Source organism: Psittacula echo (genome assembly GCF_963264785.1).
Source record: "Psittacula echo genome assembly, chromosome: 13".
In the NCBI taxonomy this organism is placed as follows: domain Eukaryota; kingdom Metazoa; phylum Chordata; class Aves; order Psittaciformes; family Psittacidae; genus Psittacula; species Psittacula echo.
The window spans coordinates 10,778,619-10,806,607 of NC_137749.1; the positions used below are offsets into that span (position 1 = coordinate 10,778,619).

The window sequence follows — 27,989 nt, forward strand, 5'->3', positions numbered from 1 at the left end:
TCAACAAACAAAAGAAACACAAGAGGTGGGCAAGATTAAATCATTAGTCTTTCTACATTAGAAAGTAAAAAATTTATGAAATTTACTGTGTCAATGCATGTCCTCAAATTACCACAAGATATCTTCAGAACTGTCTGGCATGCCTGTGAACAAAAACCTTTGCCTTAGCCTGCACTTGAACTACTAAAACCAGAGTTCTTCAGGTCTGATCCCCCTGCTCCATTCAGTGAAAATTATGTTTTGTGTTTATCACCTGATTTGGCATTCTTTTACCCTTCTTCTTCGATGCCAGGTATACCAAATTCGATCCAAACTGTCATGACCTCTGTCGTGAAATTGATGTCTGGCAGACTGCGGAGCAATGGATTGCTCAGCTGTGTGCATCTCATGCCCAGGTAGTGGCTGGATTTCATACATCTTCATATGCATCTTCTGCATCTTCAGAGATTTTGAACTTAAAAGGAAAGAAGAAACATTTTGTGTGTAACTACATTAACTGCAAACAAGTGGCATGATTTCAACAAGTTTATCTCTAACGAAGCTATACAATCACATCTAGAAGTTGATGGCTATGAAACATTAAAACACATTTTTTATCTCTTTATCAGGCATTTTTCACTATCTAGAATTTTAAGGTTGTTTCCCCAAGACAAGCAGGAAGACATATTTCAGTGCAACCATGTCACAGACAATTCCTTTCTCCTCTAAAGCTGAAATGAAAATGCACTAACATACATTTGTGCTTCCCCTCCCATGTGTGTTCATGCAGTGTGCCTTTACAGAGAACATCTGAATATGTTTTTCTACCTTTTTTCCTCAAGCATATCAACATACTCTGTCTATTGCTGACAAATTCTCTTGAGGACTAGGAAACTGAAGTGAGAATTACCCATTTTAACATGAAATGCATTTACAAAGACAGCTATTTTCCAAGGAACTGTCTTCTAGCTTTGCTCATATTTTAACTAAATGTGTTGCTTTAATAAAACTAAAAATCCCTTCTTGTTTTTTACCTATTTATCATCAAAAAGCAAAATTTGGTATATTTTCCCATCACAGTTTAGTTTCACACATAGCTCTAATCTGAAAAACAAGTATGTTTTTATGAATTCTGAGTATTTTGTCTCAGCAATTTTCTGAAAACAAGAACGATTAAAAAAAAAAAAAAGATAAAACCCGCTGAACCAGTTGTATTGAAGCTTCTTTCCCAAAACAAATACTGCCACCACCCTGAAAATTTGCACATTAGAACCACAAACACATTCTTGAGCTGCTTAACAAGGCAAGAGAAGAGGATAGTCTGAAGTCTCAAACTAATAATCACCTGAACTGAGCAGGAAAACTATGGCTACAGCCGGAAAAAAATGCTGATTCCACAGTTATTGGGATAATCCATACTAGTAATTTCCAGGAGTTCAGCTGAACTCACAGTCTTAACAACAAATCATTGGGGGTGGGGAACAACAAAACCACACACACACACAGAGATGCTTTATATCTCAGAGAAGGAAATACAGTATTTGGGCTTGTTCCAGAAAGCTGCAAAGAGCTAAACCAAAGCTAATGAAAGAAAACAAGACCTGTATTTTGTGTGAGAGATAAATAATATAAAATACTATCTGTCGTCTGAAAGAAGAGGAGCCTATCCAGCTGACAAAAGAATTCTGTTCACATCAAGATGGACAGATAAGGCAACTGTATGCACTGCTGAAAAAGAGTTTCAGATACTATTAAATATATTTAAAACAGCCTTCACCATGAGTTCCTGTACTGATGTATTATGCTCAACTCCCTTCAAAACCATTTAAGGTCCTCCAAAAGCAAACCTGGTCTGACCCATCTACAATGACAATGGAACACAAAACAGTCAAAAAAATCAAGCTTGGGTGGAACATGTAAAAGTTTCACATTAAGGTCTGAGGCATGTGAATACCTAATGACTGTCCAACAGATGCAATTTTAAACACATTATTCCTTAATTTGAAACACTGTATGTGCCACATATATTTAGTGATGACAGCCCATGTCCGTAAGGATTTACAACAAGTCACCATGAAAAATGAGACTCAAAGACAGATCATTTATCCTCTGTAAAATTAGAAAATAAATTCATGGGAAGAACAAGAAAACTGACACCACTATGGAATAACCCTGTGGTTGGGCCCACAGCTATATCCAAATATCTTATGTTCTAGTGTAATACCTCAAGCTACAGGACATAATTCTTTGTGTTTGAATGTTATGATAATGTAAACCCACGTAAAGTTGTGTTTAGTGATAGGTTTCAGGGTGGTGTGTTTGTTGTTTTTTCACTTGGTTTTTAAGAGGAACACTTTCTGCTTAATAACATTTCATAGTGACCCTCATATAAGACTGTCTCAACTTTCTTCTGTCTCATGGAACGTGTATGATGTCATAATTAAAGAACAAATAAAATCACAGCTGAGGTGATTAACAAAGTAGCATCTTATTCATGCTCAGCTGCTTCTGGATATCTTCATTTTGCTCCAGGTGCAAGTCTGCAGTAACCAAATACACTTTCTGCACTGCAATGCTGTATATTAGCTCTGGACAAAGCATAAATTTCTTCCTGTTATTTGTGACAAACCCATCAAACAGCCCTATACTAAATGCAATCTGTATCTTAACACTAACAAGAATGCCCCTCAGTTGACCTGCAAACAAATAACATAATGCAATGCTAGATGTTTAGCACGAAAAGCAACTACCTGTCTGCACACTCATAGCCTTACTGACCTGAACAACACTGCGCTGACATTATCTATTGATAAGAAAGTCATAACCAGTTGAACCCTTAGACAGCAGCACCTGCCTGAATAAAGCTGTGCTAGAAATACACTATAAAAAGATGACCTTAAGTTATGTTCTCCTATTTGGAAACAAATTCATTACCTAGGGTGATAAAACCAGTACCTAAACAAACTCCTTTTCACTTTTTTTTCCTCCTAAGCTTCTCTCCTTTCACAAGCACACAGAAATTAATAAAACAATGAATTTCACCCAGCTCCAATATGCAGAGCTTTCCAGAGGCCTCATGGAGAGCAAGACTGTGAGAGCACCTGAACTTACAACCAGCAATCTCCTCCTAAGTGCAAGGTTTAAGGCGTGACAGAGAAAAATACCCAAAACTTACAGCAGAGTCTGCCTGCACAAAATTCCTTTCGACGTACAAGAATTATAACCTGAACGCCTTTTTGTGCTTAAGGACTCAAGGACCGCGCAGTATTTCTCTGAACCCCTCCGCCAAGGGCTGGAGGCCGCGGTCACAGTGCTGGCCTCCGGGGCCACCCAAAGAAGGAATCGGCCGGCTGCCGTGACGGGCTGGAGAAGGCAACACCAGCACCGCGCCCACTGGGAGGCCCCTGCGGCCCCACACGGAAACCGACGGTCCACAGCGGGAGTTCGGGGGCTCTGCCCTCACTAACGGAGACGTCACCCCTCCCGCACAAGCCTGCACAGCCCCTACTGCCTTCGCAAGCCGGCTTCGCACGGAGTGAGCGGCAGAAAGCCACAGGACAGGGCCGAAAAAGGCCGCAACCGAAAAGCGACAGCCCCGACCCTGCCGTACCTCAGCGCAGGACGGGATAGGCCCCGCCCACCACTGGGTTAGAGCGGCAGGAGCGCCCCCGACCCGCTAGGCGGTGCCGCAGCGCCACCAGGCGGCGAGGAGGTGTGCCCGGTCGTGCTGCTGCCGCCGCGCCGGTAAGGGCCGAGGCTGCGCTGTCCCCGGGCCTCGGGGCTGCCCCAGGGCCGCAGCCACCGCCAGGACAGATTTACCGACCTCGGGCATAGACCGCAACGCCGAGCGGCAGGAAAGGGGCTGAGCTCGCTATGGCACCGAAGAGCTGGAGGTCCGAGGCCGCCTCTGTGCCCCTAGGCGGCTCCACAGCCATTGCCCGGTAACGTGCGTCTCACCATGGACCGGCCTGGGGAACACAGAAAGTGGCGACGAGTAGAGGCTGCAGGGAAATACAACCGCGTTCCAGCGTCCCAAGGGCAGTGCCTGCAGCACCTCACAACGGCCCTCAGCTCGGCCACTGGCTACCATCACCCCTCAGCAGGTATCTGCTTAGAGAGCAAAGCTGCTAGAAGAAGCTGTAAGAGTCCCAGCACTTGTGACAGAGCGCCCCGTCCCGCTGCGGGAAACCGGGAAATGTTTATTTCCATTTAATTCCACAGGCAAACGGTTTGTAATGCTGGCATTCAACTTCATTAGCGATCAAGGAAGAAAACGTTTTGTCCACCAGACCCTACCAGCGTGTCCTTGTCCTCACTCCTACCTCTCTGCCTGAGGAGTCTGGAAAACCGGGGCCCCAGCTGCACGGTGTGTGTGATGGTGGGATGCAGGCACTGGGAATGCTGCTCCCCGACCGAGCCGCGGGCGAACGGCGCAAGTAAATTCCTCACTAAGTGAATTCCTCCAACTGACGGTGTGAACAATTTCCGCTGCATGGTTTAGCAACAGCTACAGGATCTGTCAGGTGCGTGCGGATGAGCCACACCGACTGTCACTCTGCCGTCCATAGGAACACCAGTTCTGTGGACAGAGACTGAGAACGGGTGTTTTCAGCCACAGACCCGTTGGCAGGCAGCGTGCCAGGGCCCCGCGCTACTGCTGCACACCAAGGGCCGGCCCCGTCAGACCTCGCCCCCCGCCGGGACGGGCCACGCAGGGCGGGAACGGCAAAGGCGCTCGGCGGAAGGCGGGCAGTGACAGGGGCCTGTGACCAGCAGGTGATTTACTCCGGGGAACGTGCGGTGCGGGACGAGGACGAAGCTGTCAGCCGCGCCTCCCGCCTGCGCCGCCGCTGTCGGCTCGGCCCCGAACGCTGAGGGGGCCGCGCTCCACCCGCCGCTTCCCGCCCTTTTTCCACCCCGCGCTTTCTCCACAGCCGCGGGCCTGCGGCGGCGCGGAGACACGTCCGCTGTCCGCTGCGGGGTCGGACCCGGCCCCGCTACCGCCTCCCGGTGCCCAGCGCCTGGCACATGGCGCGCACCACGTCCCGCCGCCGCTGCTCCCGGCGGCCGCCTCCCCCGCAGGGCTGCCCGCCGAGAATGCCTGCGGGCCCTTGGGGCGCCCCGAACCTTTCCTCATCCACCGCAGCGCTCGCAAGGTGAGACGGCGATCCGGCGGGCGGCGGGGACGCAGCCGCCAAGCAACGGGGAGAGCGCGGCCCCGCCGCCGGCCGCCTTTCCCGGTCAGGCGCCGCGCGGGGGAGCCCCGGTGCGCGCGCCCGCCGCCGCGCCTGCGCGCGGGCCATTAAAGGGGTGCGGGGTGGGCAGCGGAAGGCCCCGGTTACGGCGGCTGAGGAGAGACAGAGTCGGGCGAATAGGGAGCGGGCGCGCGAGCCAGCGCGGAGGGGCCGGAGCCGCGCTGAGCGGAGGCGGGAGGGGGACGGCGCCGGCCCGGGGCGCGTGTGGCGCGTAAAGAGGGGGTCTGAGCACGGTGCAGGGCGCCGCCGGGGGGGGGGGGCGGGCAGGGGCGAAGCGGAGCCGGTGGCCGGGAGCAGGAAACGCCGCGGGCGGCTGTAAGGCCTTCAGCGGAGCGCAGTCGGGAGACCCGCCGCCGGAGCGGTGAGTACGACTGCCGGGGCGGGGGGGGGCTGCCGGTGCAGGTGAGGATCCGCTGAGTCACCTGCCCCGTCGCCGTCCGTACTCTCCCGCTCCGACTCTGGTGCTTTGGGACGGGGCCTCGGCCGCGCCGCGGGCCGCGCTGTCCCCGCCGCCACGCCACGCGGGGTGGGGGTGTCCCGGCGGCCCCGCTCCCTCGACCCTGATGGTCGCCGCTGTTTATCCCGGTCGTGCATACGGAAGGATCTTTGTTGTCTAAAGAGGTTTAGGACTTGGGTTGCGATCCGGGCGAGGGGCCGGTCTGGCCGGGCTTCGGGAGCTGCTTGGTTGGGGCGGGGAGGCTACAGGCAGAAATAAGGCAGTGTTGGGAAACGCGTTCCTTATCTGGTGTAGCCAGGTCCCAGATAGTCTTAGGCTGGAAGGAAGAGCCACCCTCTGGAAATATATGCTTCAAAATCTGACTGCTTGGTTTTGTTTTAATTAGGTCTGTGGTCAGAGGCTTTGAAGTAATCATGGATAAAAGAGGAGGCCTAACAGAAACTGAAAATGGTGATGCTTTCCTGGAGCTGAATAGAATTACAACAAAGTACCCGCATCGCTACACAAAGGTGGGCTCTCTCCCCTTCCCTCTTTGAGTTGTGCATGGAGCTCTTGGTCACAGAAGTAGAGTGGGAGGTACAGGTTCTGCGGGAGGTAAGCACTAATGGGAAGGCAAGAAGGCCTTTGCCTGGATCGGGATTTGCGAGATGTTGTAGGATGTGTAACTTGTTAAATGTGAGGTGACTGTGTCAATCCTGTCCTTGACACTGAAATACAGTGGGAATCGAAAGTGTATCTGAGCACCTCACAGCGAGTGCTGGAGATTATGGTAGAGGCTGAAGTATGTTGTTCTGCTGGCTTGCTCAAGACTTGGTTTTCATAGTTCTAGTTAGTTTTCAGCAATATTCCTTTAAGAAGTTGACCAGAATGTTTCCTTACAGTAGATGCCACTTCCTTGGAATGTATAGCACACTAGATTTTGTCAGGAGCTTTGTTTGCTAAGATGGCTTTTGTAGTTTTTAAAATTGCTCATGTTTGGGTGCTAGAAGCCTAAGCACTTATGATTCCAACTAATGCTTAGTGTCAGAACTTCAACACAGGTGCTTTTGTTTAGCTATGGTACCTAAATACATCATACATGTATGGAAGAGCAATAATGGAGTAACTTATAAACAAGGGTTCTTTCAATACTAAGTGAGCTTGGTATGCTGTGGGTTTGGATATATATAAGGTTTAAAATCTGGTTTGGGGTTTTGGTCCTGCTGCTGAAACTTGCCTTTAGTGGATTCTTTAATGGTGGCTGATTTTCCCATTGCTGAAAGCTTTGGGAACAGGTGGTCATTGCTTTGTGGAAATCAGTTAAGATACTTTGCAACAAATGGCCTGAAGTGTGGGATAGGGTGAGACTGTGTACTGTTCCTGAGTGTGTTATCTTGAGGAATTCTGAGCTGTTAGCTTCCTAGCAGGTGGTTTTCAAAAGAAGAAGAAGAACTTATCACTGTGTCTCTGTTCTGTCAAGATAGTAGGGCTGCCTTATTTTGACTAGACATCAATAATAAACAGTGATTTGGATTTGATGCAGCTTATGTGGGAGTAGCATGGCTTTCTAACTGTAACTTCTTAGAGAAGAGATACACTTCTGAGATGTGAGATACCCTATTGCTCAGACCTTGTTATTCAGTTAACTATAAAGTGAAGGAGAGGAGCTGTCTTTAAGCTTCCACTGCTGGAGAAGTGGTGCCTGTGCTAGTTCAATCCTACCCAGCTCCCCTCAAGACTAGTAACTGAATGCAGCTTCGTATCCTGTTTACTTTTTTAGGCAGTATACACCTAGTGCTGGTGGTAGCTGTACACTGAAACTGGTGCATTTGTAGCTTTGCTTTTGTTAATTTAGTACATATTGTTTCTGATCAGGATAAAGTGGCAGAACTAGTGCCAGAAGACATCTAGTCTTGTTTATCTGTTGGTTCCCAAGGAGTCTAAAGTCAAACACCAGAAATAGATCTGTATTAAAAAATCTTGCATCATGTTTGGGGCTTTTTTTGGTCTTTGTTTTGTTTTGTGTTTGGTGGGTGTTTTTTATTTCACAAGTAATATTTGAGATGCAGCTGGTTTGAGGTGCTCAGGTAATCATGTTGTAAAGCACTCTCATGTGATCCAGTTTCCTATTGATTAGAGATGGGAGGAATACTGGTTCAGGACATGTGCTGCTGATTTGGAAAGGGGACTGATTTCCTTTATCTTCTTTAACACCAGTAGAAAAACAATTAGCTTGTAGGAATCCTTCTGAACTGTTTCAATAAAACATGCTTTTTCCCCATCTGCTTAAAAGTACTGATGTATGAATTAACAAAAACAACCCCAAAACACCCTGGAAGTGCCAGCATTAATATCCTTTAATATGAGAGGTATCATATAGTCCAGGCTGTGTCTTTTCTAGTTCTTTAGGTGCTGTTGCTCTAGGGGTGCATGGCTAATGAGCTAAAGCAGAGAAACAGTTCAAATTTTCCTCACCCCAATGGAAGAATTGCAATAGAATCTGATGGAGAGTCTATGGACTCCCTCTCGTGGCCAACAAAACAGACAATTTCAAGTTTAGTGATGGACAGTGCTGGTAATGCTTGTAATACTATCATAGCCTGATGCACTTACTACAGCACTGATTTATTTTGGGAAGCTGTGGGCAGAGAGACGGGTCTCCCTCCCTTTTTTGCTGAAGACTAGTACAGGGTGACGTTTGGTTGTGTGTATGTGTATTAAGATCTTTGGCTACCAAGCTGCCATCTGGAAACTTTCAAGTATCAAGCTCACCTAGTTAATGAGCTGATTTTAATCATGTAAGGATAATGATGTAAAAGCTCTAGACAATATTGTATTATTTGGAAAAAGGTAAAGAGACTTTCTTCTTCAGCTTGGCTGATACATGGTGTCTGCTCTTTGGATCTCTTTATCCTTCCAGCTGCCCACTGATATCTGCACAGTTCTGAATCACTTCAGTACAGTTGGGAGTGAGGCAGATTGAAGAAAGGTAATCTAGGGAGAATGAGTAAGCTTTTAATTAGAAATGTGCATCTTGACTAGCCAAGCCAGTGATGATTCAAAGCACCGATAGTCACACTATTAATAATGCTTTTTAAATGGAGCAGACTGCAGTGAGGCTGTAGATTGAATACTACTCTGCCTCAAATGACTAATTGCTCAGGAGTGTGCAATAGTAAACTACAGACTGTATTTAAAAGCTGGTGGAAAGTGGGAAAACAGAAGTAATCATTCAGCATTGATTTAGTGTTGGGTAGAGTGGGTAATTGTATAGCATACACTTAGATATCTTAGAATGGGTCTTGCTTATCTGCAATTTCCAGATCTACATTGGTAACTTGTATTGTGGTAATGCTTTTCTTTATCTGCTGCAACTCATACAGTGTTGAACATGGCAATACTGATTTCATTGAACTTACTTGCTCCACTAGCAATATTACCTATAAGCCAAATTGTCCAGGGAAGTGAATAGGTGAATGTATGATGCAGACAGCCTTTGAAGGACTGAGCTTGACCTAGGGAGGCTTAGTGCTTCAAATAAGTGTTTGCTCAGTGGCCACTGCTAGAAGAACTGAAAAATAAACTTGCTGTCTAATGTCAGCTTTGCACTGTGGCATTTCACAGGAAGTGAAATGACATATTGAGAAACTTGGGTTGTCAAATTAAAACACTACATTGAACAGGCAGTCTGGAACAGATTTTGTCACTTGAAACTTGTCTGGGTGAGAACTGAAACTAACTTCTTGCTTTTTTTTTTTTTTTTTTAATAGGAGGAACTGCTGGACATTAAAGAGCGTCCCTACTCTAAGCAAAGACCTTCTTGTCTGTCTGAAAAATATGACAGGTATTGTCTTGATTATGCAAAAACTGTGTACATTTCCTTCAAAGTGAAAGCTTAAATTGCAAAAAATTCTTCACTAAGTGCGCTTATGCTGATGCAAGGTGCGTAAGTTTAGTGTATGACAGTGTTTCCAGAGGTACTAATCTGCTAGGAAAGGCTTAATGCCCTAGCTAAGAATTCTGTGTTTTGAACAAAGATTATGAGTTCCAGCAGAAAGTAACTTCACACAGCACAAGTCTTAAGACTCGTAGGACAACTACCAATAATATAGATGGGTGTATAGCACAGACCAACTAGGTCATGTTGCAACAAGTTGACTTGCTTGATGGATTACTCTCCCATGTTGATGGTACCTCATTTGAAAATGAAGGTGAGAATGTTCTTGGCTTGTTTGTTAATTTGCTGAACAACAGTATTTTTACTTTTTAGATTCATTTATTGTACAAGCATGAGATTGAGGTAACATTTTCTTAATAAGAAATGACAGTGTACAATTCTATGATCTACTTGTTAGTTTTTCAGTGTACCAGGCAAACTTCACCAAATCACATGTTGTCCCTTTTATGTTATGGTTCTGAGTATTATACTTCCTTACTGCTACAGAAGGGATCCAGAATACCATGTATGAGGTAATAAGTGTAGTAGGGCAGAGATGTAGAAGCTGGGTATGAAAGCTGTTTCACTTGTACAGATTGCTAATCAGTAAATTTGAGGTTTACAGCAGCAGCATTTTGAGCTATCTACTAGACTCCAAGGTGGTAAACAACCCTGTGATTTTACTTTTATAGTGATGGGGTGTGGGATCCAGAGAAGTGGCATGCATCTTTATATCCAACTTCAGGAAGAACTTCACCAGTGGAAAGCTTTAAAAAAGATTTGGATTCAGATCGGACTTCTCTTATGCGTAGGATAGTAGGTAAGTGCATTCTTAGAGCACAAGACTCAAACTTGAGCATAGGCCGTTGGCAAAACCTTTCCTTTGGTACAACACAGTCTCTAATTGTTTGATTGCACAAAATAAGAGTCAAGAAATTCTTGGTTGCCCTGACTGTAGTTTCTGGTGACTTATCTAAGAACAGACTTCAATAGCAGTCAGTTTTATACCCTACTATTTTTGCAATATGATAGTAAATACGTCTGCAATAATGTAAATGCTGGGTGCAATTTCAATACAGTTCAAGACTAAGTACTTAGGTCTTAGTAGGAAAACAGGTACTTTCTAGGAGATTGCAATGATTCCTCAATATCCAGCTGTAGATGTAATTATTTTTCCCCTCTGCACTTCCTGTGGTCTTGGCTAGATCAGCTTTGGAAAATTAAGTCCTGAATTTTTTCCTTCAAAAAGCTCTGGAATAGCAGTGAGGCTGCGGGACAGAAGGTTATTACACAGAGAACCAGCTTGCATTTGCCAATACATTAAATGTTAGTGCTTTTTGTCTGGTCTTTGACTTGTAGATCCAAGGGAGCGAGTGAAAGAAGATGACTTGGATGTAGTCCTAAGCCCACAAAGGCGAAGCTTTGGAGGTGGCTGTCATGTAACAGCAGCTGTTAGCTCACGGCGCTCGGGAAGCCCATTAGAAAAGGAGAATGATGGTGTCCGTGTTATTGGTGGCCGTAGGATTGGCAGTGGAAGAATTATCTCTTCTCGTAACTTTGACAAAGACCACCGGGGTGCTGAGAAAGACATACGTGACTCTAGAGATGCAAGAGACCGGGATCGAGAGAGGGACTACAAAGACAAACGCTTCAGGGTTTGTTCTTTCTTGTTGTGGCTGTATGTTAAATCAGAGGTTTTGGACACTTTGCTCTAAAAGCAACAGAGGCAGGCTGACTGCATACAGCAGCTGTGTGCCACACAAGTAGGCCATTTCTTCTTGAAAGCACCCTTATAGTGTAAAGGGTGAGCACTCAGTGCTTCCAAATAAGTTTTGAGTCCTTTAGACTGCTTAACTGGCATGCGTCTAATGCTGTGTGTTTCACACACCTGGCCTGTGGTTGACTTAATAGCAAGATACTAAGAAGTCTAATAGTTCACTTGCAGTTCTTAACCCAGCAGTTGTCAGTGAGAGGTTGTCTTTAACCTCAGCAGGTGGAAGCTTTCCATGCTTTCAGGCATTTCTGTTTTTCTTTTAAAGGAGGAACCACTAGCCTAACTCTCAGGATGCCAAACTGAGTTTATACAGGTACTTGCAGACCAGTAGCCTTCAGTGTAATGAAGCAGAAATTCAGCTGTAAAGCTTAACATTGAAAAGCTTACTGAGCATGTGAAGTGTGTGTATTAACCTTGTTTAGAAAAGAAAAATAGAACTGGTGTGAAAAGGCTGTCACTTGCTTTGAGGTCAGGGTGGAATCTTGTGAAACAGCATTTTATGGTTAATATTTTTAACATCCCAATTCAGAGGGAGTTTGGTGACAGCAAACGTGTCTTTGGGGAGCGAAGGAGGAATGACTCATACACTGAAGAGGAACCTGAGTGGTTCTCTGCTGGTCCTACAAGTCAGTCTGAAACCATTGAGCTCACAGGCTTTGATGATAAAATTTTGGAGGAAGATCACAAAGGTAGAAAACGCACAAGACGACGCACGGCCTCACTGAAAGAAGGTAATGGCAACTCTGGCAAGAGCTTTGCTTGTCTGCTAGTTTGGCATGTTGCTGGATGTAGACGTGACTGTTACAGGTCAGGCGAGTGTAAAGAACAATGCAGTTTACCAACCTTTATCATAAACTTGCACTTAAGCTTTTGGTCACCCTGAAGCAGAAGATGTAAGGCCCATAAATAATCTTTCAGATTGTAAATACCTTTAAGTGATAAAATGCTATTTTTCTCAAAGGAAGGCAGGACTTAGAGGCTGGGAAGAAACCTTGTATGGGTGTTGAGTGATATCAGGGATTTGTAGGCTATTAAAAGGGTCTTGTCCATATTTGTATCCTGCTGGGTGCTAACAGCTTGGTTTAAACTAAGCTAATACCCCAAGATACTTCAAATATTTTTCCTGATAGTAATACTATCATTAGGAACGCTGAATTGGACCTACAGCAGGCAGAAATGTAACGTAAAGCTGAATTTGGAGGCTGTCTGAATTTGTCTGCTGTCATTGGACTTCAAGTCTACAATTATTACTACCACTGCAAAGCTCTAGTATAAACTTCTCTGAGGCAAGAGAGGTAACCTCTTAATGCTACAAATTCTGCAGGTGGACAACCTGAACCTGAGGAGTTCAGGTTTAGTTGCATATTCAGTTAACTAAGATGTAGTACAGTTTCAAGCATGCTAGATTTGTAACTGTCACAGCTTTTACAGCACCCATGCAAGTTTATTGAGTCTTCAAAATGATGTGGGACTTGTTCCTGCTGGAGGAGTAGGAGCAATATTTGTCATGGATTGGCAATAACAAGAATTCATGTCAAGTACCAGTTCTTGGGGAATCTGCTCTCAGAGACACCTAAGAAGAAGGCAGCTGCTGCTAAAGGATTCTTGATGGAAAAACAACAACAGCTCTTAACTTACTGCAGCATCTATCTCTGCTTGGTGTGACAGAGCATCTGTCATGTTCTTCATACTTCCTGCGTTGATCAGGATGCAATTATTTACTCATGATCCAATGGCAGTTCTTATTTTCTTGAAGTAGACAGTCTTAATTACAGACCAGAAGCTCTGTGCTAGGAGTTTTAGGGGGTGCTACTTTCTGTTGTGACAAACTTCGACCAGCACAATGTAACTAGTGAAGTATCACATAGGCGGCTAGATTGGGCCTATGCTTCTAATTCCTAGTCAAATGCATTGACTATTAAGGTACTGTTACCACAGGAAACTGTGAAGTTCAGTGACTTAGCAATCACTTGATTTTTCTCTTTAAGGGATAGAATGCAATGGTGGAGTGGCAGAAGAGGATGAAGTGCAAACTGTCCTTGCCAATGAAACGCCAGCAGACCAAGAAGTTCCTAGGGAAGCTGTTTTACAAGAACCAGCTCCAGGAGAGTTTGACTTCAATGAGTTCTTTAACTTGGATAAAAGTGTTCCTGGCCTGGCTTCGGTGAGGGTTGTTTGTTTTTCTTTTAAGACTGGCTGTATTCATGAGGAGCATTTTTGCTGCCGCTGCACTCAGTGAAAGCTAAAACTTGTTGCTTTGTGAAAGTTGCTTTATGTGGTGTGTAAGTCTAAGATGAGCTTGTAGAGATTTAGCTTTGGAGTCTTAGGATGTTACTTTGAAGTGTTGTTCCTGGGACTGGTTCTGTCTCCAAAGGTGTATGAGGCAAACTAGTTGATTATTTGTCCTTTCTTTGATCACTACTTGAAGACTCAAAATAGCATCCTGAATGAATCTTCTTTGGAAGCATTATAGATACGTTCAGAGAAGGTTCACTGTATAAATTCAGTGCAGCTCAAAGCAACCTTTTGCATCTAAGTTTGGGAATCACAGCAAATAGGATGTTCTGTTCAAGCTTTCTGGAAGGCTGCAAGCCTGGAGACACCTGACAAATATTGTCGGTGACATAGTTGTGTTCTTATCGGTACCAGTAATGTGGCCGAAATGATGTGTGTCTGAAAGGGTTTAAACCTCTGTGTTGTGGTCAATTCATTATTCCAAGCTGTTACTACAGAGTTAGGAAAACAAACATGGGATACTGGTTCAGTCAAAAGCATGTTTAAACAATGTTATCCATGTGTATCTCTGTGTAGCTAAGTCATAGGTGGAATGCTACTGGTACTTAGGAGCTAGTAGCAAGGTCATGAATAAGACTGACACACCGTAAGTGTTTTCCAGTGTGGTTTTTTAGCTGCAGCCATGATTTATTGGGATTCTGGTACTTCAGTTGATAGCATGCAGCTCTTGAACACTTGATCTCTAGGGGTCATAGTGGATGGTTGGTGTTCACTTTTTAGTATGAAAGCTGTAACCAGTCTGTTTGGTTTTTGTTTTCACCACAAGAGCAAAGCAGGTCCAGGAAGTACTGACTAAGCATGGGCCTAACTTACAGACTGATTCTGTTCTCACCTTCTCCAGCACTAGGAAGAAAAGCTGTTCTTGACTGTTCTAGATGGGAAAACTGATTAGTAGATGGAGTTTGAGTAAAAAGCTTAGTATTACAGAAAAGTAAATGTGATTTGTTTGTTTTTAAATTGTATCCTGGGAGCAGACACTGATCTGATACAGCTTAGAAACATTATGGTTTAAAAAAAATGGAAGCCTTACTTAGTCTTCAAGGTGAAAAAGCTGCTTGTATTGAAAAAGGTTCTTCATGTGGTGGCAGTAATTTGACCAATATATAGTGAAGAGTTTGTTTTCCCTATGGAAGATATGAATTGTGTCTTTAGAATTAACTGTCTCATTTTCAGTGTATCAGCAAGATGTGAATTCCCTGCTTTTGAAAGGAGACACCAAGTCACAAAATACCTGTTAATGAAACTTTAGTAGGCATGTATCTGTCAAAAACAACTGAGTCACACTAGCCACAGCATATTGTCATGCTCTTTCTTTGTCTTAGTGATGTTTGTGACAAGTGTTACAACAGATTTGTACATTTCTTGACTTAGCTGTATTCATTCTTCTAAGATGTCAAACAGTCAAAACCAAATGGATGAGTTCTATCTTGGTTTTGCTGTTGTAAATAGTGTTGAGTGGCCCATGTTTCAATGCAAACTTCTCTGGCAGAAGGAAGCTGGTTTTTTTTATTAGAAGTAAGTGCGCTGCATGGTGCCTATTGATCAGGCTTTTAACTGGATGCAAGGTAGGAGAAGCTTTAGTTTGAGTTCACTTTTATAATGTACTAGGTTTTAAGTACTTGTAAGCCAAAGAAGTGAACAGTTGCTATAAGCTGTAATGACTTCTGACAGACTGTGGAGTGCTGCTTGGTGAGCTCAGTTCTGCCTGGAGGCAGAAGGTGCTAGCTGCTGCTGATGCAGACTCCATGGACTGGAAGAATGCAGCCTTCTTATTCCCAGAATGGTTCAGTGCAAGCAAGTAGCCCTTAGTTGCTGGCCTTCTCCCTGAGCCCTTCTGGGCTGCTTGCAAGTCAGGGGGTAGTCTTTGTGCTTCATTCCAGTCCTTAGGCAGTGCAGGAACTGAATTGAATCATGATTACAGAAAATCTAATGGCCCAGAGAACTCCTTCTATACAGTGACAGGGACGAGCCCTGAGCCATCTGACTTCCAGAATTACTCATTGTTATAATTTGTTCTTGTGGCAACTGTCTCTTTTTGAGCACATCCATTCTGAAATGGTGTGCTTGGTGGTCTTTGGATGCCCTGATTATACTGGTTCAGTTACAGTTTTACTCTGAACAGGTATTTGTTACAAATAAAAGATGTGTGAGGAGTTATGCTGTGTAAGTGCTGCCTTAGTGGAAGGAAAAAAGGCAGTTCAAAGCTTTGAAACTTTTGGAACAGCATCAAGTTATCTGTAGGAGAATAAGCCTGATTGCACAGTAAAGCTTCTCAAATGTTGCTGATCTTGTTTCAAAAAAGATTATCTTTTTCCCTCCCTAATCCAGATGATAGAGGATGTGCTGGGGGAAGGCTCAGTGTCTGCCAGCAGGTTCAGCAGGTGGTTTTCTAATCCGAGTCGCTCTGGAAGTCGATCAAGCAGCTTGAGATCTACACCACATGAGGAACTGGAGAGGCTAGCAGGTAAGACTAGGACAGTGCAGGGTGAGAAACCCTCCTTCCTTATACCTTCCTACTGGTTCAATAAAAACATGGCAGAGCTTTAGGACAGTGAATTCTCCCAGTTTAAGCACTTGATGTTCTTCTTGAAGCTCTTAGAGTAAGCAGCTTGTAAATTAATTTGTAACAGTTGTTCTTCTCTTGCGTTTTAATGACTTTTCTGATGGCTTTCCAGCTGATCTCAGGCAAGGGGTGCGAGGCATAACTTGTCAGCGCCATACTGAAGTTGGTTGCCGGTGTATGTTCATCTTGAGACATTGGGTTGGTAAACTGATGTCGCAGTGCTCCTGGTTTTGCTGTTTCAGGTCTAGAGCAAGCCATTCTGTCCCCTGGCCAGAACTCTGGAAACTACTTTGCTCCCATTCCATTGGAAGACCACTCTGAAAACAAAGTGGACATCCTAGAAATGCTACAGAAAGCCAAAGTGGACTTAAAACCTCTTCTCTCAAGTCTTTCAGCCAACAAGGAAAAGCTTAGAGAGAGCAGTAAGTGCCTCTTCAGATATTGTCAAGTTCTGGTGATGCAGTATCTCAAGGCAAGAGGCTTGGTATTCTGGAAACTTCAACTGCTAAGTCCAGGAGTAGGAAGTACTATAGGTTTACTTACACTACTGGAAACCCAATATTCAGCAGATCTCAGTTGTGAGAATCATCCCTGATTCTTTTCATCCTACTCACAGGATAACATCAGGACTCTATCAAACTGCCTTACTGGCCATTAATAATCATAAGTTAAGATGATGTAAGTCTTGACCTGAGTTTCCAGCTTTGTTCATGTCGTTTACATTTTCACATTGGAGAACGGTAATGCCAGCTCTGAAACTGTGGCATTTGAACTCTGGGTTTACCAAAACCTTAGTGTAAGTCATTCTTGCAAGCATCTATAATGGATCAATGTGGTTCATCAAGTATCAGTATCTAAGAAGATGAACAGTGGGTTGAGGATGTCAGGTTTTTCAAATGCATATTGTAAACTTGAACTTCTCCAGACTGTTGCTACCACTTGAGATACAGTGTCTGTGCTCACTGATGACTGCATTAATTAATATGAACAGATTTGCCTTAGTTATGTCAACCTGGCCAAAATCACAAGATTCTGGGGAACTTGGTCTGATTCACTTTTGCTATGATCAGCTATTTGAAACAGAATTCTGGGCTGACTTCAAACTTAATGTTCAAAGGCACCTCCAAGTTAGGGATTTGCATGTTTTGGCCCATAGCATGCATGGAGAGTGCAAAATGCATGTGTTCTTTGAAATCGCAAGGTCTAATTCTCAATTGATTCCTTCTGGCAAGCAGCATGTATTGCCATGTAAACTGGACTGAACAAAAAGTAATGGTGCTCTGATGTGTGTCGCTAGGAAGGAAAGCATCCAAGCGCTGTAAATACTTGTAAGCATCCAGTCTGGAAGTATGGAATGTCAGCTAACATGTGGAGGACTTTTTCATAACTTGACTTAAATGGAAGTGTGAGTCTTCTGTATTCTGCTTAATCTGACTTCCCTACTAAAAGCTTTTTAAGCTTTGATCCTCGCAAACAAAGGATGAACGAACAAAACATTGGGGAAGCTTCATTCACTCAGAAGTACCTGATGTGGGTTCTGTGTTCCCGTAAAACGCTGTACAGTTCTTCAAGTGTTGTGGAAGCTTCAGGTCAATTTTTCTTCACCAACATCATACTTTTCCTCATGTTCCATGCTGCATGTCTGCATCATTGCTTCTTTTCTCCACCTTCTTGCCCAAATTTCCAGTGAATCTTATTTCTTTGAGCCAACATCTGCTACAGCAACCCATGGCATGCTCCTGTCTTTTCTTCCTTTTCTCTTAAGGTGTCATCCCTTGTGATTTGTGTTAGCTGGTCCATAAAGCACATCTAGCCTTGATGTCAGACTCTGATAGATACTTATATATGCATACCCAGAGGAAAAAGTACTGCTTAATAACGCTTTACCTTACTCTGGTTATGCCAGTGAAATCTTGCTATAGTGGCTTTAACTTCTGAGAAAGAAAAATCTACTTCAAACTTTACACACAGCAAACAATGTGTGTAACTGAGTCTCCAAAGTATTTAAATACTCCAGGTATGTATTCTCTCTACTTATGATGGCTTCAGGCAGTTTAACACCTAACTGTCTGTCTCCTTGAGTATAAGGTAAATGGAGCTTTCTCAATTGAAAATGAACAGAGTTGTCAGATGAATAGTCAGACATGGTTTGACAGCCAGTATGAATATCAGAAGATAAGTTTTTCTGTTCCTTGTTTTCATAGAACTCGTATTCAAGACCTGCCTGAGACAACTGTGATTTATTGTTCCTTCTCCTCTTTCTCAGCACATTCAGGTGTTGTACTTTCAGTGGAAGAAGTTGAAGCTGGGCTAAAAGGTCTGAAAGTGGATCAGGAGGGAAAAATTGCTACTCCATTTCTGGCAGAGCAAATGGAGGAATCATTGAATGTCACTGGCTCCAGACCGATCAAGAAAGATGGAGATATGACTGCATTTAATAAACTGGTCAGCAGTATGAAGGCAAGTGGGACTCTACCTTCACAGCCCAAAGTCAATGTAAGTAGCAAACACCTGGCTCTCCTGAACTGTGCTAAGACATGGGTTATGAACTGGAGATCCCTTACGTGATGCCTCTGATAACGTGAGCCAGGACTGGATACAGCAGCATGATATTAAATGTATGCTTACATGTAGAATATTGTTGCTTAGAGGGGAGGGTAAGGGAAGTGCTTTGGTCCTTTCAGTTAATCAACTTAAGTGTGTTTCATTTCAGAGTTCACAGGGTCGATTTCATGTTAAGTGTCTAAAAGCCCCAGAACATTAATACTATGTAAGAAGTCTAATTGCCACCTTGAAAGTGGACTTATGTGGGTATCTAATCCAAAGGATTAATACCTAGACTTGAAAACTATAAATACTTGCCCTCCAAAAAAATCTTGTATTACAGAAAAGCTGAATCTTCTATGGAGGACACTTTGATTAGTAACATTCTCCTACACTTGAGCTCCTCCTGCCTGAACCTTACTTAATAAAACCAAGTACATCTGTAGAAAAGGTACTGTCTGTATAACAGACATCGGTCTGCTCTTCATGGGAGACTCACTAGTGTTAGTTTAATGGTTGCCTTAGTGTTGGTTATTGGAAGGCATCTCTTAAAATGTTTGTAGTATGGTTACAGCTAACACTTAACTGAAGCTCAGGTGTCTTGCTTTAGTGACCTGTTTTAATAGAGGCATGTCAGTGCACATTCTGACATTTCTTAACTTGAATTCTAAAGCTATTTGCACCAAGATAAAACTAAACTGAATATCTGTTACCTGAAAAGTTAATATTAAACAAAAGACAATACTGAGCTTTAGACTGGAAGAGATTGCAGTGTAAGATTTCATCCTGCTGCTAACTGCCTAAACAGTACGCTTGACTCTGAAGCTGCCAATTGCTACTACTGGCACCATATAGCACATCTAACAACAGAGCAAGTTTTTTTTCCTGCTGAACTAGACACAAGGACTTTCAGCCTCATCCCACTTCACTAAAAGATAGTGAAGAATGTAAACCTGCCTTGTGAAGAACTTGCAATTTCCCGCTTAAGTCAAGACTTTAGTTTCTGGCGTCCCTTTACATTGACATGTAATTTTGATGCATAGAAATACAGCTTAAATAATTAATATGCACAAACTGAAAGATGTTTGTGTAGTTTCAACTGACCACTTGGCCCAATGTTTCATCTCTAATATACACAATTATATGAGTTTATATATCTCAAACTTGAGTAAGGGCACATTCAACTGCCTGTGTGCAATCTAGCACTAGGCATTTTCTTAGCTAGGAAATATCTGTGAGCCAGCTCATCCCTCAGCTTTGCTGGAATTTTATTTGACTGATGCATAAATGATGGTTCTACCAGAACAAGGGAAATTATTTCTGTTACTGAGACCAATGCAGATGCAACAAGTGCATCGAGAGACAATCCACAGCTAATTTACAATGTGTTCATTTTCTTAGCAGAGCCTTGAGAGCCACCTCATGTCACCTCCAGAGATGCCAGGCCAGCCTCTATCAAAGAATATTCTGCAGGTATGTCTTGGGGCGGGGGGGGGGAAGTACTTCAAAGCATATCCACAATGAGAAGAAAATAAATTATTTGAAACTAAGATATTTAAGGCAATTATGGGGTCAGTAGTCAGACATGACTCTCTAGAGGGAGAGAACTAGTTACTAGTTAAGTAGAAATCTGATTCTCATGCTCTTTCCCATTATTACAACTTGAAAAACCTGGCTAAGTGCCTAATTGTAAGGTAAGGGCAATCCAGAATTGTGTATCTAGTTGCACAAGTCCACCTCATCTCTTCAACTTGCTATAAATAGCCTGTAGTGTAGTAAAAAGAGCTCATTTGTATAAATTGATCATACTCAATGTTCTTTCATTGCCTATTCCTAGGAACTTCTTGGTCCACCTATTACCAGACCTGCTTCATCAAATGTCTTAAGTGGCCTCATAGGTGGTTTGGAGCCTGCATCCTCTTTACTGACACAAAGAGCACCTTCTCCCCCTATCCCACCTGTGTTTCCAACTCGAGCTGCTTCTGCAGATTACCTGCGCCATAGAATATCTTCACCCATTGGTGAGACTGGTTGCAAAACAGCTTTTTTTTTTTTTTTTTTTTGAGTTTTAAAGAATAATTTACAGAATAAGAGATTTCTGGCACTTGGTGGGCAAACTAGGTCAGTGTCTGCCTCTTGAGTGCAAGATGCCTTTTTATGTATTAATCTCTAGTGTTAAATTAATCTCCAAAACAATATAGATGTCCATGATGGATCAGCTAGACCTCACAGTAAAGACTGATGTGGAGTAATATGTGCAGTTACTGTATAAGAAGGTAATTTTCAGGGACTACTTATTCATTTGTATTGCAAAGCACTACTGGTAGCTTCCCTGTAGCTCTCCAGGCGTAGTGACAAGGAAGAAATTAAGCTGTCTGTAGGCTTAAAGGCATGAGCTGAAAGCCTTCCCAAGGAATCCTTAATGAAGTGGAATTGTTGAACTTTAGGATGTATGTTATGTATTAATGAAAGAAACTGTTAGTCCTTTCAAATACAACTGTTGAATGTTCTTTAGGTTTTGGACAAGGTTCTCAGCAATTGCTTGGTGATCCATTTCCAGGTGTAAGGAAGCCCATGAGTCCAGTTGCTTCACAGGTTAGATCAAATGGTTTTTGCTTCATCTTTTTATATTGCGTGGTCTAGAACTTGTGGAAACACATACTTAGCTGATGAATTCAGATGTTTGTGCTTATTTAAGTTCACTGAGTGTGAGGATGCAAGTAACCTAGTACAGTTTCAAAACCTCATTGCAATTGGACCCATCTTAGTCTCTCCAGTGGAAGATTTCCTTGAGACTTCATTGTCTGTCAATAAAACAGATGGCTGTTGGTGGGCAGACACTTTGAAGCCATTAGTTACAGCAGTAAATCTTCAGTGCTAAAAAATGCCCAACCAAATACAATCTTGTGTTTGTGTTTTGTACAATTCTACTTCAGATGAGTCCCTTGGAAATACAGCAAGCTGCATTGGAGGGACTGGCATTACCACATGACTTAGCCATACAGGCAGCAAACTTCTATCAGCATGGCTTTGGCAAACCACAAATGGATAAAAGCAGAGATGGCTACAGAAACAGGTGAGTATCTGACTGCAAAATGTAAGGGGCTCACTGTCAGCTGACTTTTAACATGAGTATTGTCTTTCACTAGCTATTAGTACTAGTCACTCAAGCTTGTATTAGTTCTCAGCAATCCTGCCTTTCATTCTGGACCAAGAGTAGAGCTGCTGCTTGCTAACTTCCTGTCCCTTAACAGGCAGCAGCGAGTGACTAAATCGCCTGCACCCGGACACAGAGGGAATGCATCTTCTCCAGCCCCTGCAGCATCCATCACTAGCATGGTTAGTACCTAATGCATGAGGATTGTAGGGAAAGCTGTAAAAGTGTCTGCAGTAACTAAGTTATAACAATAGTAAATTGATGGGAGAAAGGGAGGCCGTAGGGATACAATCATATTCACATTGTGTCAATGGCTGCATGATCCAAGAACAAATTATACTTTGTGCTTAACCTAATGTCTTCACTTTGGAAAATGGCCCATCTCTTCTAAAACTGAAGAAGCATCATTAATATTGCCTCTTTTGAAACAAAAAGAAGAAAACTGAAAAATCTGACATTCTGTTTTGGTACTTATGCTTTCAGAAGACAGTTTCTGAAAGCCATTAGCTACTTAAGAGAACACTGGTGTGAAGAGACTGATCTGAGTGTCTGAGGTTGAAATATTACTTGAGAGCTTCAGGGTTGCTTTGAAAACAAAATCTCAAAGCCAAGCTGTGGCCTCGCTGCCTTCAGTACTGTGTAGAATGTTGCTTTGATCTAAATTTGATCAGTCAAGTACTTGCTTGCAGCTCAGGACTAACAGACTCAGCTGCTAAATCAAATAAGCACTTCTGTTTGTATACCAAATGAGTGGCTTCTGCAGATGCTCTGTAGCTGTGAATGGGCAATAGTTTTCTGCAGATCTGTCAGCCCTGAGCTCGTACAGGTAAGGCAGCTCTGTAGGATCTGTTGCTGTTATTGAACCAATAGCAAGGAGGAAATAGCTGTAATTTAGAATATAGCTCATCTGGTTTTTTCAAGCCTGTTAAACGTGCATTTAACTTTGCAAGCACCTGCTGGTTTCAGTAAAGGTATTGGACTTCTGCAAAAGCTGAAGAGAAGTGCTTAAACCATAGAATGAAGCTATGGAATGAGGTGAAGTAAAATCCTGGGCACACAGTGGCTGATTGAGAAGAGCTTGAAATGGGAAGGATGTGCTAGAATTGGTGTCCACCCACAACTAAGTGTGGCCTAGATAATGAGCACTGAGTAAAGGTGTTGCTTCTTACTATGTTCTCTGCAGCTCTCTCCTTCCTTCACACCTACCTCGGTGATTCGCAAGATGTATGAGAGCAAGGAGAAGAGCAGAGAGGAGCCAGTTTCTGGGAAAATGAAAGTCAGTGATGGTAAAGATGAAAATCAGAGGCCAAATGAAGGTATTGTGGTAGCTTTAATATATACAAAAGAGATTTGGAATAGAATCGAAGACCTGCAGTACATAATATGCCCAGGCTAAATTTAGACATTCCCAATTTGTGAAATGAGGAGGGTATAGAGATGAGCCTGTAATGAGAGGAAGCGTTAGAACTGTGGAGAGGGTGCACTTCCAAGTGCAATGTTGGGTTTAAATCCATTTTTTGTCCCCCTTATCTGTCAGTTTATAAGTGATAGTGGCTCTAAGGCCTGGACCAGAACTGTTTCTTTGCAATTGGTCTTGATGAACAAGCATATTAACAATAATGCTTCTGTATATCTCCATACCAGTCACTGAATGCAGGCAACTTACAGCCCTCTTGAGGCATCTTACAATCAAAGCTGAGACCAATTAAGCTCTTTTAAGATCTGTAGCAGATCAGGGAAGCATTTTGTCACTCTAACTGATGTAAGTGGCTATTAAAAGGAAATGCTTGATACCAATTGCCTGACCCAGTAGGACTGACATGTCTAATTGCCATGACGTTTTGCTTCAGTACTAGTAAAGGTCCTGTTACACAGTGGACTTTTTTCCTTTTAGTGCTCCAACTATTATTGCTGCCTCAGCTGGTAGCAGATGACTCAAAGATATTTTAGGCCTTGCCTAACTGATTTAGGTGATCTGTGGAAGTAGCTTCTTATGATGCTTTAGTGTTCCAAGTCTGGATAAGCAGATGTCAGACATAAAAGGCTGCTGCTAACCCCCAGACACATCTAAACTGAAAAACCACTTTGGCCTAGATTTGTGCCACAACTGCAAATGATAATACTGTCTAGGAAGGATCCCTTGTACCTCCTGTTGCCTTTAGGACTGATTCTTCCATGCTGCCAGCTCAAAATCTTTTGAGAAAGAATAGGAAATAAAGGTCGAGTTACTGCCAGTTGTGACCTAATTTAAGTTTGCTGTCAAGGGGTTTCTGTGGAACATTCGTTCTCATTACTGTTCTGAAATCATTTGGCCGAAAGTATCCAGGAAGACAGATGCTTATTAATATGTGACACAAGGTCAGTTAGTCCTGGAATCTAGCTATCAAATTCAGTCATTAGCTTTAATTTTCAGTAGGGGTCATCCCTAGCTGTGGACTATAATAGTTGTATTCAATTCTAGCTACAGATAACCTACTGTCTAGTTCTGTGGAGAATGCAGATCAAGAAACTTTGCCCACCTTAGGTACCAAACTACCTGCACTGCAGCGCTCTGCATGTTCCACACCTCTTACCCAAGCAAATCGTTGCACCAAAGAGCAAGACTACAGGCCTAAATCAGCTGGTAGAAAGACTCCTACAATGGCCTCCCCAGTACCAGGAGGCCCTTTTCTTCGTCCTGTTCATCAAGTACCCCTTGTTCCCCATGTACCAATCGTACGACCTGCTCATCAACTGCATCCAGGATTGGTTCAGAGAATGCTGGCACAGGGGGTTCATCCGCAACATCTTCCTCTGCTGCAAGCAGGTAATCCATACTTACTTTTTTCTCCCTTAGGCTAATGCATCTTCTCTGTAAGACTGATTTTGTTAGAAACAGCACAAATTGAAAGTCATTACTGGTCATATTTCGTACATCAAAACTTACCTTTAAAACCAGGCAATAAATTCCAACCCATCTAAATATATAAATGCTTGGTTTGCTTTAATTCCTAATGCTTATGGGATAAAGCATTTCCTCACTCTTTTTCAACAGGTATGCTTCCACCTGGAGTAGACCTGTCTCACTTGCAGGGAATATCTACTCCCATTCTTGGCCAACCTTTTTACCCGCTACCAACAGCAAGCCATCACATCTTAAATCCACGCTCTGGGACACCTTTGCAGCTAGCAATGATGCAACAGCAGCTACAACGATCAGGTAGGCTAAACATAAAGTAGGAGTAAGAGCACTAGAACACTGACTAGCCTGCCTCAGATGCTATACTTGTTGCCCTTTTTGAGTATACTCTGAAGCTGCTTTAATTCAGATACTCATAACCACTTATGTTGTGTGGGTACTGGAGCAGTTTTGGTGACTGCAGGCTTTTGCCAGCAGGTCCAAGTGAGGCATTAAGTTTCAAGATAGATTTTGCTACTAATGCCTGCCTTTTGTAGCTTGCGTGCAGTCTTCATTGCTGGGTGAGAGGCCTCTTGCCCAATCTAAAATAAGATGCTACTTGCTGCTGGCCTTCCAGTTCAAACCTGCATTATGCTGTCCAGCACTGGCAGTGTCAGGCAGTTTATGGGAGTATTAATGAGAAGAAACATGTGCAGCCAAGAGTTCCCAGGACTAATAGCATGAGTGAAAGCAATGTTTGACTCATGTGCCTTATCAGGTGATTGCTCTAGGGCAAATCCTTAGTGTTGGGTGAACATTACTCCACCTCTAATAGCTTTACATTTCACAGGCACTGGAGCACAGGGATCACCCGCTGGTGCACAGACAACCCCTCAAAACGTGCTGCCTCGGACTGGGTTATCTCATGGGCACACACAGCTCGACCATCGCCCCAGCCAGAGGAGTGGCTCTCCCATTGGCCTTGCAAAGTGGTTTGGTTCTGATGTCTTGCAGCAACCTCTCCCTTCCATGCCATCCAAAGTCATCAGTGTAGATGAACTGGAATACCGGCAGTGAACAGTGACCACTGGGTGGAACACTTGTGATTCTTTAGATTGGATAAAATGTCCATAGTCAGGACTTCACCTCTGTTTGGGTTTTTTTGGGGCTTTTTATTTTTAGCACTCTGTGCAAAATTTCTTTTTGAGAGACTAAAGCACATGGCACCTGTCCTGGTCTCATGTCTGCATCAAGACTAAAGGATCCATTATGGCTTGAATAGTGAAGCCTGAAGAAATTTAGATGCAAGACAAAGCCGGTTTAATCCTGGAAGTGTCTATTTTTCTTTGTAAGATATGTGAATGAAGTGCTGATATTCTCTAGTGTAGAGGTAGCAGCTATTGATTCTTCCTGCAGAAAACTAAATGTATAGACCCTTGTGTACAGACTTGTGTATAAACAATCTTTTGTATATATACACATAGACTAGCCTTTTTGAATCTATACAGCTGTACATAAGAGTAGCTGATAACAGTTGAGCTTTAGTTGTGCCTATGGTTTGGATCTTTCTCCATTGTGTGTGTGGGACTTACTTTAAGATTAAAGTTGCATATCCTAAGTGTGAGTGAACAGGATAAAGTTGCTTTGCCTTTTCTTGCTGCTCATCTCCTTTGGGCCTCCCTGTCACATTCTTCTGTCACGTACTGTGCACTCAGTGTAGCTGAAGTGTCAAAGTAAAAAGCCCACATCTTGCTGTCTGTAACAGAGGTCTGACTCCTTGTGTGTGTGACTCCTGCCACCAAATCGAAGAATTTAGTCTTCAAACAGCCTTGATGATGGAACCTGGTACAGTAATGATGAAAGTCAGATCTTCAGTCTGCCATGGAGGCTGTAGGTACCTGCTGGTCATGGCTCTTCCAAGAGGGCTGGTGCTGATCCTTGTTTAACTGCAGTATATTCCTTGTTTTAATCTTTCAAACCTGTTATTAAAGGTCATCAAAATGGAGCCTTTGAATCCTCACCCTTCAACTCCTAAGTCATAGCTGTGGTATGCTCTCTGCTGCCTCCAGCTCTGTGTAGAGAAGAGAGTCCCAAGAACTGTCCTCAGTGTAGTGTGCATCTACTGATGCAGTTACTGTGAAACTTGCCTTGGAGTCTTGTTCTGCAGCTTGAAAGGGAGAGGATGGGGTAGTTTTGTGATCTTACTGTGTATATTTGGTTTTAAAATACTATGTTCCTTTTAAGCCTGTTTCACTTTCCTGGAGCAGTTAAATGTTCTCTTCCATTCTGCATGGCTCTTCATGTCACTGTCTCACTTGTGTTGAGTCTAGTCCTGCTGTCATGTCCTCTCTTTAGCATAGGCCTGTGTGCTCTTTTAAAGGTGAAAGCAAACCCAGAATTCTCACAGACTTGCTCTTTCTTAGGTCTCACTGAATGCAAAACCAGCGGGGGGGGGGGGGGGAATCACTTGCCTGTATTATACCAATTGCCAGCATGCTGTGGTGGGTTTGTTTCAGTCTGGCAGAGACAATGTTGTACAGAAATAGCAAGCTGAAATCTCCAATGTGGAATCTGTTAGGAGTCACCCATATACTCCCAGCGGTTGTTCCTAAAACAATCTGTGTAAAACATGCAATCACCAGCTTGTCCTTGTAAGATTGTTTTCATACTTTTTTTAACTTGACACTTTCCCAGTAACATTCTGTAAATAAAGTTGATTCTACCAGCTCTCTGTATCTGCTGCTCTTGAACTGAATTATGTCAATGTACTGATTGAGTTTTAGCATTGTTTGAGCTGAATCTGCAGAGAATTTCTGTGGGGGGAGAGAAATAACTGATGAAGGTAACTGGCTTCCTGAAGCCATACAGTGGGCTTGCTGCATTTAAATGTAGTTTTGTACAGCCATGGTTAAGTGCAAGGAATGAGATTCCAGTGTATTAGAGGAACTCCTAAACCTTCTGGGCCCTAAAGAAAGGGTGAATGAGGTTCACTGTTCACAGTCAATGCTGATAACCCAGCACATGTGCAGTAGCACAACTCACTTAATGCAGGAATCTACTTCTAAGACTGGAAAAAAATGTTAGGGAAATAAATGCTTAAAGTAGAATCAAGGCTGAGTAACAACCACTATTGTAAGCTTTAGTGATTTATCACCCATTCAAGCACTGTAC

The 27,989-nt window shown here is 43.3% G+C and overlaps 2 protein-coding genes across 19 annotated transcripts in view; one reads left to right on the top strand and one right to left on the bottom strand.

The window, feature by feature from the left end:
* SFI1 (SFI1 centrin binding protein) overlaps positions 1 to 6,059 on the bottom strand; it is a 45,440-nt gene extending 39,381 nt beyond the window's left edge. For 8 of the 12 annotated variants that reach the window (XM_080628324.1, XM_080628321.1, XM_080628323.1 and 5 more), the window contains exons 1-2: positions 3,590 to 3,714; positions 254 to 454 (exon numbers count right to left, since the gene is read on the bottom strand). In XM_080628324.1, coding sequence (XP_080484450.1) covers positions 254 to 438 — 185 coding nt within the window. In that variant the 5' untranslated portion in view covers positions 439 to 454; positions 3,590 to 3,714. Of the gene's footprint in view, positions 1 to 253; positions 455 to 1,324; positions 1,374 to 3,154; positions 3,500 to 3,589; positions 3,715 to 5,660 lie in introns of those variants that run through there. The other 4 variants (XM_080628320.1, XM_080628322.1, XM_080628325.1 and 1 more) reach the window with 4 other exon arrangements.
* EIF4ENIF1 (eukaryotic translation initiation factor 4E nuclear import factor 1) lies at positions 4,995 to 27,553 on the top strand. 7 transcript variants are annotated; one of them, XM_080628329.1, is made up of 19 exons: positions 4,995 to 5,135; positions 6,077 to 6,200; positions 9,441 to 9,514; positions 10,300 to 10,427; positions 10,967 to 11,262; positions 11,911 to 12,112; positions 13,370 to 13,545; positions 16,005 to 16,140; positions 16,482 to 16,661; positions 18,506 to 18,735; positions 20,185 to 20,256; positions 20,621 to 20,804; positions 21,299 to 21,378; positions 21,720 to 21,859; positions 22,038 to 22,122; positions 23,124 to 23,256; positions 24,402 to 24,746; positions 24,975 to 25,139; positions 25,669 to 27,553. In XM_080628329.1, the coding sequence occupies exons 1-19, from the start codon at positions 5,008 to 5,010 to the stop codon at positions 25,893 to 25,895; spliced, it is 3,105 nt and encodes a 1,034-aa protein (XP_080484455.1). In that variant the 5' UTR covers positions 4,995 to 5,007; the 3' UTR covers positions 25,896 to 27,553. The 7 variants fall into 7 exon arrangements, with proteins under 7 accessions (XP_080484455.1, XP_080484458.1, XP_080484457.1 ...); XM_080628332.1 differs by having other exon boundaries at positions 24,465 to 24,746; XM_080628331.1 differs by having other exon boundaries at positions 21,344 to 21,378.
* Positions 27,554 to 27,989: the final 436 nt, after the last annotated feature.